The sequence below is a fragment of the Gallus gallus genome, chromosome 21, assembly GCF_016699485.2.
Source record: "Gallus gallus isolate bGalGal1 chromosome 21, bGalGal1.mat.broiler.GRCg7b, whole genome shotgun sequence".
NCBI lineage: Eukaryota > Metazoa > Chordata > Aves > Galliformes > Phasianidae > Gallus > Gallus gallus.
Window position 1 is genome coordinate 1,825,172 of NC_052552.1, and position 13,405 is coordinate 1,838,576.

The 13,405-nt window shown below is 41.8% G+C and overlaps 2 protein-coding genes across 8 annotated transcripts in view; one reads left to right on the forward strand and one right to left on the reverse strand.

The window, feature by feature from the left end:
- Nucleotides 1-7,485, reverse strand: part of PRKCZ (protein kinase C zeta) — a 40,622-nt gene extending 33,137 nt beyond the window's left edge. For 2 of the 7 annotated variants that reach the window (XR_005841406.2, XM_417561.8), the window contains exons 1-5: nt 6,691-7,048; nt 6,072-6,262; nt 4,390-4,511; nt 2,078-2,167; nt 1,648-1,698 (exon numbers count right to left, since the gene is read on the reverse strand). Coding sequence is in view for 6 of the 7 variants with exons in the window: in XM_417561.8 (XP_417561.3) it covers nt 1,648-1,698; nt 2,078-2,167; nt 4,390-4,511; nt 6,072-6,142 (334 nt within the window). In the remaining variant the exon portion in view is untranslated. Of the gene's footprint in view, nt 1-1,647; nt 1,699-2,077; nt 2,168-3,349; nt 3,455-4,389; nt 4,512-6,071; nt 6,263-6,352; nt 6,630-6,690; nt 7,049-7,185 lie in introns of those variants that run through there. The other 5 variants (XM_046903234.1, XM_015297105.4, XM_040651304.2 and 2 more) reach the window with 5 other exon arrangements.
- Nucleotides 7,303-13,405, forward strand: part of CFAP74 (cilia and flagella associated protein 74) — a 68,341-nt gene continuing 62,238 nt past the window's right edge. The window contains exons 1-2 of the mRNA XM_040651294.2: nt 7,303-7,467; nt 9,179-9,233. The gene's annotated coding sequence lies outside the window, so the exon portion shown is untranslated. The remainder of the gene's footprint in view (nt 7,468-9,178; nt 9,234-13,405) is intronic.

Below are 13,405 nucleotides of genomic sequence, written 5' to 3' on the forward strand. Positions count from 1 at the left end.
TGAACCAGTAGCATTTCCATATAGCCCAAGAGCAAAGCAGATCTTTGCTGTACATGTGTACGTAATAAGCAGTAATGCTGAATGCATTAGCATACTCTAAATTAGCACCAGTACAGCTTAACAGCTCTGTTGTAAAAACAGTTTGAAAATATTTACAACCAGGCCACAATAACAGATTTCCACGTAGGTCCCACGGACACAAAGGAGCAACAGGCTCTGAATTCATCCCTTAATTGAGAAACCAGACCACAAATGACTTAAAGTACCTCCTACAGAACAGCCATTTTCAACAAAGGACAGTTCAACATGACCTGAAAACCCTACAGATGGAATATGCAGGTCACCTGTACCATGCTAATTGATGTTTCTCTAGCTCATCTGATGGCTTGCAATAATTAAAAACATCTACAAATCAGTATCAAAAGAACACTTTTCTTCTAAATATCCACATCTCTCATGAGAACATTAAATCACAACAAACTTCATTACGCTGCATGATTTGCACAGAGATCTCTCCCGTTAGCTTACTCTTTTTTGATAGCATAATGTTTTTCCCTTCCATTCTCAGACACGGAGATCGAAGGATTTCAAGGTTTGTCCTCCTATGTACATCTGATACTTTTCCAGCACAGAGTTCAAGCTATAACACTTCCAGGTCCCAGAATAAAGCAGTGTTCCTTTCTTGTAAGTCACGCTGAGAGCACATTTAAGCCTACAGAGCTAAGACTACTCCTTCCAGAATGATCATGAAGCTAAACCTGAAAATATTTTCCCATATTTCCAACCTGTTAACCTAAATTGGAAAGCACCAGCACGGTTAAACCCACACATTTTTAACATGCAGTAAAATATAACTGCACGGCTCTCACTTACTTTAACTCATGGGCAACAAGCATAGAAATTAAGTCATATTCACTTGCACATTCAGAAGTACATTATGTGATATAATCACTTATCTTCCAAATGCAGAACAGCAAAGGTCCTCTGACCGTTCAGGAGGCTTTCACTCAAAGTGACTATCATCTGTTAACTGTCACCCATTTTTCACATTCCTTTCCTCAGCATTTACAAAGATACTGACTAATAAACTGATGAAACTTCTCCATAACGAAAAGTGACTATATAGCTATTTAATCATTTCACCTCCATGCAGATTAAGTTACTGAAATACAAGTAAACCACATGAAGTACACCTCCTTTCTCTGGAGGTTTATCCACTTTTCATAGGAGTTCAATAACTAAATAAGGCTTTTTATTTAAATAAAAATAAATAAACAAATAAATAAAATAAAATATATTAAAAAACAACAATTAAAAATACATTAAATATTGCATTTCACTCTTACATACATCAATTTGTTTCCCTGAAAGTCAAGAAATAAAAGAAATGGAAAAGTAAGGACCACATTAAATCCTGACCTCTTTTCCTCCCTGCTACTGGAAACATTAAGAATCAAGAGTAGAAACATTAAGATATTACTATAAAGTTTCTCTACTGATATGTTAAATATTGAACATATTAAATTGTATAAAACCACAGAATAAATACATGCACATAAAAACAACTTATGAAAAGCTTTCAAAATATTTCTTTTTTGCATGACTGAAAAAATACAAGCTCAAATTCGATAGCATTGTGGTACTCACTGTCTTCTCCTGGGCAAGGCATGCCGGGTTTCTCTGGAATACTTGGGAAAACTAGAAAAAAATATTAAGTCTTTAAGTGAAAAGATTCTCAGCAGTACTATTTACCTGATCCTTGAATACATCTACTCAAAATCAAAACTTTCTGAAAGCCATTAAGTAGCATTCCTTCATAAAACACAATCATAGCTACTGCCAGCACTGCCCACATTTACAGATCTGGGGTTCAGAACTCGAAGCCCACTCCACTGTGCCAGCTTTGAACTCCACAGCCAGCAGAACAGTTCAGCCTTACAACACCAAAGCACAGGGTACCCCAGGCACATACAGAAGAATGCTATTTGACAGACAAAAATTGTTATGAACTCACATTTCTGAAGCTGTTACGTTTACCAACAAATACATACGAGGTCTCAAACTGTGTAATACTTGCCATGAATAATCAGCCCTTCCTCTCTGTTTTGACAATACAAACGGAAGGCTTCTTCCAATTCCATCTGAGATGAGATGGTGCATGGGTCACCTGAGGAGAAAAACAAGACATGCAAACTTATGACTGAAATACTGAGTAGGCTATTTCAGCTAGCACCAGCCCATGGACTGCTTTTTCTATCAATAATTTGAAATTAAACAAGCACTTTGATCAGATACAGAATATAAAAACAATTTCTTTTCCTTCTACTTTCATCCAAACTAAGTAGACAGAAACACACTATGATGGTACACAAGGGGACAGCACAATGCAAGTGAATAGATGTTTGAACATCTTAATACATGGCAGAGAAAAAGATAACTTCCTAGTGCCCCGAAAATTTTAAATTTACCTTTTATTATATGGCCTGTCATGTTACTGCAGCATACAAAGCTAGAGTACAACAACCCAGCTTAAGTTATAAAGGTACACACAGATTTGAGTCTCTTTTGTTAGACTTAGAGAAGCAATCTTTGACTGAATTGTAAAAAATAAATACAGGTGAAAGTTATGGAGACACAAGCATTACAGAACACTGAAACCTCAGCTCAAGCACTGTCTACAACTTACATATAAATATGTGGGAATGCAAGTGTGTACACCATCATACAGGAGTACATTTAATGGACATTAAAACATCAAAGTAAGCTTTACAAGAAGAAAAGCAACTGTGGGTGACAGTAATTAATCAAAAGCAAGTTAGTGACAAGCATGAGCAGGAGGATTTTCCTCCTGTAAAGAAAATCCTTCAAACTCACAGCCCCCCAGCTGCACCCTCCAAGAAAAGCCCCAACCCACTGATCAAGCAATACACAACTCACCTGCATCAGTAACACCTGCAAAAACCCACCCTCAACAAAATCCAATCTTCTGTGCTGCCTGAATCTCCCTTTCATTAGCCATCACGCAGTTCAAAAAGCTACACACATGCAATAATTCTGTGGGCATTTATCAAATTACTTTTTATTAGATTGTTGCACACAACAATGAAACAAACTGAAATCAGTATAGCTGTCTAGATCTTTTTTGTCAGTCTTAAGATAAAGTTGAGTACTAGTGCAATTGTGTAATCACAAGGTAGCTGTTTACAACCTACTAGCCAAGAGATACGCCCATAGCAAGTTACAGCTGCATCACATCCCTGAGTCATAAGCAGATAGCTAAGTTATTTAAATAAGCAAACAGGTAGCAAAGGCACACAATGCCAAGCACTTCCATCCCACTCCTACTCACAGCAACCAGAAGGCTCTATCTAACTCAAGGCTGTAGAGAAATGCCACATTTTACAGCACGAAGAAATACTGAAAACCATGTCACATCATGATGACATTTCAGAGCCTACAAGAAGGGTAAAGAAAAGGTAAATTTCTCTACTATTTTTTGAAGAAACACAACGATGAATTCCTTTATGTACGAGGATAACTTAGAACATCTGCCAACATCAACCTTTCCTGCAGAAAAAAAGTAAGCGGCAGAGACTTGCACAACAAATGATTTCTACAACACTTTATGTACTCCATACTTCACTAACATAAAAGCTTATACTATTTCTTCCCACACAAAATTCTTCCCCCTCGTTTTCTTTTTCTGGACACGTCATATTTTACATACACTAAGACTTTTCCTCGCACCAGTCTGGTAAACCAGTTTATTTCTGATTAATTCAAGTCATTTTATTTCATGCTTGGTCAGTAGATGACCTTACAGGTCTTTTCCAACCTTAATGATTCTATGACGGTGCTTTACACCAACAGGATAATAACAGGCCAGGACAGCCACAAAATAAAATCACTTCTCAAAATGGGAATTCTCAACACCCATCTTGCACAAAACACAAAAAATCCAGAAGTTAAAAACATTCTGATATTATAACTGCATTACTTCTCAAAAGCACGCTCTAGAGGCAAATCACAACTCACAAGACACAAGTCATCTTGCTGAACAGAGAATTTTGAGGGGTATGGCAGTAGTACCACAAGCGTCTGAAGTTAATATGTACCTTGGCATTCAGTATCCAAGCATGTAATAGTAAAATATTCAACTTCAAAAGAGCCTTCACTTTGTAGAATTGAATCCAGTTATAGTACAATCCTGATATTCTGAGTCACATTTTATGTGTAATCAGCAGGGGACAGAACTCTGTTTTATACAGCAGGAAGTTTAAAGAAAGGCAATCCCACAACATGACTGGCTTTTATTTAAGTTTGTTCAATATCTCTGTACCATAACATAACAAAAAATGAGAACTACCAAGTAGAATTTCAGTACAGTACCTTCATCATCAATCCACTTGAGAGTAATTGGCTGCTCCTGTTGTAGATTACACATCTCACGCACTTCATCACAAAGCTCATCATAGCTTATGTATGCATCCAAGTTTGTTATCAGGATGTCCCTGCATTACATGAAATAAAACTTTTGTCAGAGACATCTGCATAACCCTGCGCATTCCAGCAATTCCATCTACGGACTCCAACCTGCAACGCCATGCTTACACAATCAGCGTTCTTCATATAAAATGCTCCCACCAACATACACAACTAACGATCAATTAAGTGATTGACTTAATGCAATGGGAAGTATACACGTTTCCCTTCTTCTGCTAGCTATTTATAGATTTATATTACAGTACAGAATGAAGCGCCACACCCAGAAATACACATACCTGCAGCCCTGGAACCCCAGAGATAGACTGAACATTGTGTTTTATAACTTCCTCATGCTTAGATTTAACTTGGATTTCTAAGTGATACTATCATTTACTATTGATTCTTGCTGTTATTTAATTTAGCATACTAACAATTTCTATAAAATGCTTTTAGCAGCTACCTGAATGAACTCAGCCCTAATTCTGAAGTTGTCCAGCTTTGGGCTTGATGTGGAAGAGGCCAAAACTCCAAATTACTCTAGAATTCTACACTCAGAATGCTGAGTTACTTGGCATTGACCTGGTAAGTACGTTCAACAAGAAAGCACCTCATTCTCAATTAAGTTTGGTGGAATTACTTTCATAATTACATTTAATTAGAAGCCCTTTTCTACACCATAGTATTAAAAACGACAGTAGCAACACTTGCTTATTTGGGCAGGAAAATATCAGAGAAGATTACTGAGGCTACTGCTATCACATGCCAGTAATTTCAAGCTAAACACTTCAAGTCTGAAGATTTACTTCAGCCAAACATTTAACTCCTCAAATGACTTAAAACTTCAGCTTTAGAGAAAAACAAGGCAGATCAAAGCAACGCCAACTCACAAGGTCCTTGTTGTGGCAGCAAACCAATTAGGTTAAATCTGTCCAAAAAACCAAATTTCATGCTGAAGCAATAAGTAAGGCTTCCTGACTCTGTCAACAACTGACTGAAGCCATAAGGACCGTGACTTGATTTATTGTCTCAAATCAGAGCTGCCAAAATAAGCACTGCAGAGATAACGGAAGCAGCTGCGTGTTAACATCTCATTGCATTACTCAAACTGCTGGGAAGGGAAGGAGGGGGAAGTAGATATCAAAAATAAAAGGCAGACTAACAGATAACATGCAAGAGTTTACTTCTGGTGTTTATTCACAGCAGGAAAACAGATTTGTTTAATCTCCAGGTGTTTAATTTAGTTCAAGTGGATCCTCAAGCAGCTTGCACAGGTTCATCTGACTCTACCATTAGCATCAGAGGCAATTAAGATTCGTTAACTTCCCATATTTATCTAAATAATTCCAGTGACTTTACACCATTCACGCACATTTTCCCCACTTCAAGGCCAAACCATCAACTCCTTCCTACAACCAGTACACTGCAGGAATCTGGATGGGATCTTAACAACTCTATTTAATTACCAGACATTAAATACAACTATGTGGACACTGTGGTTACTCTGTTACTACATCAGACCGCAGACTCCTGTTTGACAGGCGTCAAAGGTTGGCAGGATACAACAGAGAGAAAACACACAGACTCACCCACTGTAGTGCGCCTTCACTCTGATGATGTCTTTGCTCAAATTAACTTTTGAGCCCATCCTGCTAGGCATGGTCCGCGTTTAGCAGACTGGGTGAGGTTACGGATACACTCTTTCAACATGGAAAACTTTCAGTTCTGAAGCGGAGCTCCACAGGTGATCACTCAGCTCTGCAGGCAGCGCCGCGCCGTCCTGCACAGAACGCACAGTCAGCACACAGACACCGAACACACCGACAGCCCGGCACGCAAACCAACGAGAAGCCAAAACGTCGCAGCCCACCGGCTGGCACGTAGAAGAAGGGGGATGAGGTGAACGCCCGCCGTACTCCGCGCTCACGCAGACCTCTGAGGCCTTCACAACCTTTTACCACACGGCGTTCCCAGCCCGCTGCTCCCGCACTTCTTCCACGCTATTCTGACAGGAAGCAGCGCACACATGGAAAACTGCTTTCAGTTCACCTTCGCTTCGAATTTACTCGATAAAAGTAAAAAGAAGAGCTCTAACGGGCAAACTAAGTTTTCTCCGTCACTTCAGCCTGTTTGCCCCGAGCTCCCTCACGCTCCTCCCCCTCCCCGCGCACCCACCCACACCTGTTTACCACACAGCCCCACTCCTACCTGCTCCGCCGGTGCTCGGGCCGAACCAGGCGGTCTCTGCCGGTCGCGGGCCGCCTCCTGCTGTCCCGGAGCCCCCTGAGCCCTACGGCCCCCCCGCCGCGGCCTGCCCCACCGGGACCCGGCTCGCCCCGCCGCGGCCTGAAGTTGTTTAAAGTCCCGTGAGGAAGTTCGGGGCCAACTCCCACACCTCGCTTCCCATACAGCTCGCAGGTCCCGGTGCGCGGCGGCAGTCGCTGCCTCACAGAGCGGCGCGAGGCAGACGTCGTCCCGCGCTCCCCTCAGCCGCCCCGCGCCCCGCCGCCCCCCCCGCCCAGCGGCTCCAGTGGCAACGGCGCCACCGCGCCGAACATGGCGGACTAAGAGGACTTAACCCCCACAGCCAATAGAATGCCTCCCGCTTTACCTGCCAGCCAATAGCGAGCCTCGGCTCACCTGGAGCCAATCCCCAAAAGGCTACCTTCTACCTACCGCCAATCGTAGGCCAGGAACCGTTACCTGGGAAAGTAGTGGCTTCCCGACCAATCAAAAGCCAGAATAAAAGCGGGAGCCGAACACCTGCGGCCAATCAAAGAAGCAAGCGGCGAGCGTACCCCTCCCTGGCGCTGAGGGGACAGGTGTGGCGCGAAGGAGGTGGTAGGCGGCGGTCTCTTCATGGTGGGGCCGTCCCATCCAGCTCCCCTCGGACACTGCCGAAGCGTGCCGCTCCCTTGCCGTGCCGCTGTGGCACCTCCGCGCTGGGAGCCGCGGCAGCGCCTGGCAGGAGGCGCGCTCAGACCGGTGAGGAGCAACGAGTGCGAGCGACTCGCGTTGGGAGGGCTACGAGCGCCTCCTGGGCGCCCTCCCGGGGCACAGCGAGCAGCTCCGGCCTCTGTCGCACCGTGTGTGAGGGAGCACCGGGGGGCGCCTTCACGGCCTGAGGAGAGCGGGTGGGTGTGCGGCCGCCTGAGGGAAAGGGCGGGAGCGAGAGCCCAGAGCCGCTCCTTCAGCGCCCTCACAGCCGGCCCGGCAGTGCCCCCAGCTGAACTGCGGGAAAGTCGTGTTTCAAAAAGTACGTGAGAGAAAGCAGCGCCCAGCGTTGAAGGGTTTCATTCGCTGCTTTAGCACTTTGTGCTTCGGTGCTGTTATTTTTTTTTTCGTAGCTGAGCATGCCTAGGATTAATTATGAGGGAGACTTCTTAGTGAGGCGTGTCGGGATCTCAGGCCCAGTGCTAGCTCGCGCTGTTATCCCATCTCCTGCTCGGGACGGGTGACAGCCCGCCTCCACTCACAGCCCCACATCAGCCCCAGCGCCCCGCTGTGCCGCAGGTTCGTTAAGGGCATCCGGAGCGGCGGTTCCCGGGCTTCGTGTCCCCTCCGTTACTTCACTGTACCGATATTTCTGACAGGAACACGCACACACATCCACGTGCTTCCAGCAGATGGCGGAACGTTCCCAGGCAGCGCTCAGAGAAACGCGGCTGAGCTGCCGTGCTTCTTCACCTCAGTGCTACAGCTTCTAGAGAGCTGTTCTTTAAAGAAAAAAAAAAAAAAACACAGCCAAAAGTGAACGCGATTAATTACAACATTGCCAGGCATCAGATATTTGTATTCATAGAATCGCTAAGGTTGGAAAAGACCCACAGGATCATCCAGTCCAACCATTCGTTCGCCCTTCACCAATGGTTCTCGCTAAACCATGTCCCTCAACACAACATCCAAACGCTCTTTGAACACCACCAGGCTCAGTGACTCCACCACCTCTCTGGGCAGCCCATTCCAGTGCCTGACTACCCTTTCAGAGGAGTAATAATTAACATCTATAACATCTATAAGCCACATTAACATCTATAAGCCTCATTCCAGTACAAGGTTTTCCAATCTGCATTCTCCTTCTTGAAGTTATGAGAAGCACTCACTAACTCCATGTCCAGAAAGCAGCAGCCCATGGTTGCACAGAACTGTGCTGTAGGGATATACGTTCCTTTCTGTCTTGAAAACGTTCAGAAAACATTTTGCTCAGCACATCTCCGTGTAAATAGAAAATATACAGATGTGTGTATATATGCATACCTGCATATGCAGATGTTTATGTATGCATTCAAATGCATATAAATACTCCCATATGAAAGATCTGCTCATACACTTGAAAAACGAGGCACCTAAACACCTCACTGAATCCACAGAGTAAAATCAGAATGGTTTATTCCAGGTACCACAAGAAGAAAGGAATGTCTGTTAGACTTTCCTGAATGAAAGGAGTACCATTCCAAAATCTCTCAGAATGTTTTCTCGGTGCACCCTTCAATAGAAATCAGTCATTGTCAAATATAACCTCATACACTGCAGCCAGGAAAAAATGAGAAGATTCCTGGGTTTAAGAGTAATTAATTTAGTGAATACTCCAAAAATAATTTAATCTCTCCCCTGTAGTATTCATTATTAGTATTCTGGTACAAATAGCTACAAACCAGCAGAACAAAAATATAACTTTTTTTTCCACTTTTTTTAGGTCAGATCTGGACAAAAATCATTTTTCTTCTCTTCACTCACCCTGCTTGGAGCCTGTAAGTAGTGTGTGGCTTCGGGATGTAGCTGTTGTATTTGAAACTGAATGCATCTTGAATTTTGCTATATTTTAGCTGTAGTACCCATCATTCCCTCTTTGCCTTTGCCTTGTTCATGCAGTTGGGTTAGTGAAGCAGTGCAAAGGCTTCTTCTGAGCAGTACTGTTGGTTGATACAAGTTAAGTCACAAGTGGGGCAACTATTTAAGTGTTTATGAAAGACCTTTGCAACTTTGACACTGCGCTGTTTACCATATTAAAATGTTCATTTAACAGAGAGAGGACTACAAAGTCAGGTGGAAAACAATTTGAAATGATACCATAAAAAGGTGTTTGAGAGTCATCAGAAAACAAGATTTATTGGCTAGCATGGTTTATTTTTTCTGTGTTCTGATCAAAATATTACCTTCAGTGTTGAAATGCAGTGTCTTCACCTTGAAGTATTAATTACTGTAGCAATTGGACAGATCAATACAATGGGAAAGGTGTTACAACAAAGGTGTGATGACAAAAGGACCGGCACAATAGAGAGGTTCTATAAAGTAAGGGAAGAAGATTGCTCACCAGTATCAGAAGACTCCAGGCTCCCAGAGAAAACACTCACTAAGGAGGGATCTCCCACCAGAGATCCTTCCCTACCAGCAGTCAGCCCTTAAATGAGATCTAGGAGGGGTGCAGCCAGGCTCCACCCCTTCTGGTCACACAGCTGAACTGCCTCCACCTGTGCTCCCAGGGCTGACCAATACTTTCCCAGGTTCTTAGTCAGTGGCTTAGGCCAGGACTCAACAGTTCCCATACAATTATACATCAATTTAGAAAGTCTGTTTGATAACTTTTCATGTCTCCTAGATCCCAAAGGGAAAAAAACTCAGTTCTTTAACCTAGTGAGGATTACTAAGTTTAATATTAAAAGAGAATTGTGAGCGAGATAAACATTCCAGGTCTGCTGCAGAAATTGTGAACAGGAGGCAAGGTGCTGTTAATGTGGAATTCATATCGTAAATTGAGGCTCCTGTGTTAGGAGGCTCTTAGTTCACTGTCACTGTTGCTCTAAATCATCTCCAGAGCACTCTTTCTGGTTTACATCCTTTGAAAGAAATATGCATCTCGTTAGAAGTATTTCACAGGTGAGGTATTGAATAGAGATGGAGATGCTGTCCTTGCAGTTTGGGAGCTATTACTGTTCTATTGGCTTACATCGCCCATTTCCACTGGGTATAAGAAATGAGGAAGAGCTCTCTTAGGGTAATTCTGATAGTTCAATGAACAGATAAAGTTGTGCAATTAATTAGTGTGTGTCTCGGCTAGGACCTTCAGTGCTTAAATGACTAAAACTGTTGGGGGTATTTCTACTCTCAAATGTTCTAATCTCTGCTCTATATGGACTCCACATAGAATAGATGAAGTACAAAGTTCTTACAAATTTAAACAGAAAGATAGAGTTGTGCTTTTTAGATCTGATGATGGAGTGGCAGAACCTGCAGGCTTTTCTATCTTTTCCTTGCTGAAATCAGTTTTTTTGAATGGCTTTATCCACAAAGTCCTTGTGTATTCCTTACAAGGTTGACAAAAAGAAAATCAACAACAACGAAAAACCCAAACCTTCGCCCTTTCAGATATTTGAATTAAGACACCGTTATGACAAATAGTTCTTAAAGACCATTTCTGGGGAAAAAAGTACCATTTGGTACTACTTCTACCTTAATAAAAGAAGATTGCTGTCCCATTTTCACTTGAACTATTGACTTAAGATCTTCAGATATTTTAGGACCAACTTTCTGAGGTTTTAGAGACTCAGTAGGGATTAGAACCGATGGTTTCAGACTATGAACAAAACAACAGATACAAGGGGACAGAAAGCTGTTATCTTCAAATATACATGAAGTGTGAGTAATCAGTTCTGTGTCACTCAAGAATGCAAATGCACCTCCACAAAATTTCATCTTTAGCAAATCAAAGCAGCTGCGTGTGCAGACAGACAGCAGGCTGCCTTCAGCCTACTGACTCTCTTCTTCCAAAGAAACAGCCACGCTATATTTTCTGTTGAAGTCAATGGCACAGTGGAATCATTGGATCCAAAAGGGGCGAGTATGGGCTAAAAGGCCCTGAGTTTGAATCAAAAAATTATTAGGAAAACATTAATATATTTTAACATAGACTTGAGGAAAGCATATATTCTCCTTGACACAAGAAATCACTGTGGTTGTTCTTTGTTGATTTCCTTGCCGAATTGCTTGTTGGTAGCTTTCTAGCCTCTTAAAATAGACAAAATGAATAATGTTTCAAGACTGCTTTAAGACAATACCTCCTTACTTGTCTCTTTCATGCAAGATGGAAGCACCCAGAAGCTAACTCACTTTTCTTGATACTGCCTTAGCCTGGGCTTTAAAGGAGGACTCTATGGGTAGACAAAGCTACATACATTAAAAATAAACCAAACAAAACCTGCACACTTCTATATTTATTTTTCCAGGATATTTCATCAGCCTGTCTCTGTGGAAACATATTTTTAACCTGTTTTCCTTTTGTGTGTGAACACCAGCAGGCAGTATACTGTAAATGTTTTTTCTCACTGCATATCCTGATCCTAATCCTTTAGAAACCAATTCCTCTTCTGGAAAGTGACAGAGAAAGGAACTGTAAAAGAAACAAAATTAGTATTTCTGCCACTGAAGACTTAGAACTGTCATTTCAGAGGATGGAAGAAAATGGTAAAAAAAAATAAACAAACAAACAAACAAACAAAAGAAAAAACAACCCTGGGGATCTAATTTTCACCTTGGTTCTTCAAGAGTCATATTTTTATTGCTTTCCTTGGACCTGACTAATTATGCTTTTCTAAATTCTCATTGTTGGTCCAGCCACCATTCAGTTTGAATGGAAGATGATCACTCTTAATTCAATGTATTCTACATCCTGAAAGTGTCTGATGAATCCCTCACTAAGAGTGCCCAGAAACACCATTGGAGGCAATCTAAAATACTCGTAGCTGACTTGTTAAATGTTCTTTATTTATAAAGGAGAAGCTCACTTTTAAAATATGATATGCGATATGGTTTATGAACTATATGAAGAATCCTTCTGGCTTCCAAATATTCAAGCTCATACATGTGTATATGTATTTGTTGTACACATAACCTGGAAAGATAAGGGTTGGGAAATCCTACATAGGTATCTAAAAAATACGGTAAGATGTACAGAAATAGATCTTTTGTGTTTGTCTAACTCTGAAAGAAACAGCAACAAAGGAAGAACAGCCTGGACAGAGTATCATGCCAGATGTTTTACAGATTACTCTGTATTTCATCACTCAATCTTTATTTAATCTTAGAGGACTGTGGTAATTCTAATACTGGAATAACCCGGTGGACTATGTATTTGTTTGCAGCTTCCAGCCATGTCTGTTCCCAGCTGGCCAATTATTTATTATATTGTAAAGAAAAATATCCTCTTCACCCTATCTGGTAACCCAGTGCATGAAAATTGAGGACTTTATGATATTTATGCTAGCATAGGTAATTTCAGTGCTCTTCTGATTTCAAGAAAGGGTGAAGATATATAGCAGATCCGTGGCAGGCTTTATACTGAAAGATGGAGGTTGGACATATGGGCAGAGGAGTCTTTGGTTCAATAGAATTAGTCACTGCTGTGCATTGGTTGGTCCTACATCTGCAACGACCACAAGTTTTTAGATACCTGAGAGATCAGGAATGTTTGGAATTCTTTTTTTTTTTTGGACCACCATTTTGCTGAGCAGGGAACTCGGGTAACATCTGATTAATTCTGTGGTGCTATATTTTCTGACAGACTGCACTTTACTGTCTGCTCAGATTTGTTTTTACTGTGCATGGCTTAGTAAAAGGAATGGCCACGACATAAAGCTTGTATAAGGACAGAACAGATCCTTAATGCGTTATGTAATGATGAGCTTAGGTCTTCAAAGTCATTTCATTTAAGACACGAGCTATAAAAGCAGAAAGAGGCAGTGCCTTGCATTTCAGCTGCCAATTTTTTCCAAACAGATACGTCCAATACCAAATTTGTGTTCAGCATTCATTAGGAAGAGCTAGCTATGTATGTTTGTAACATACTGCGCACAGCGTTACTATGACATCAAACAAGCTTTCAACCTTTGCAAGTGTTTTAAGCCCTTACAATCAAGAGAGCATGGGG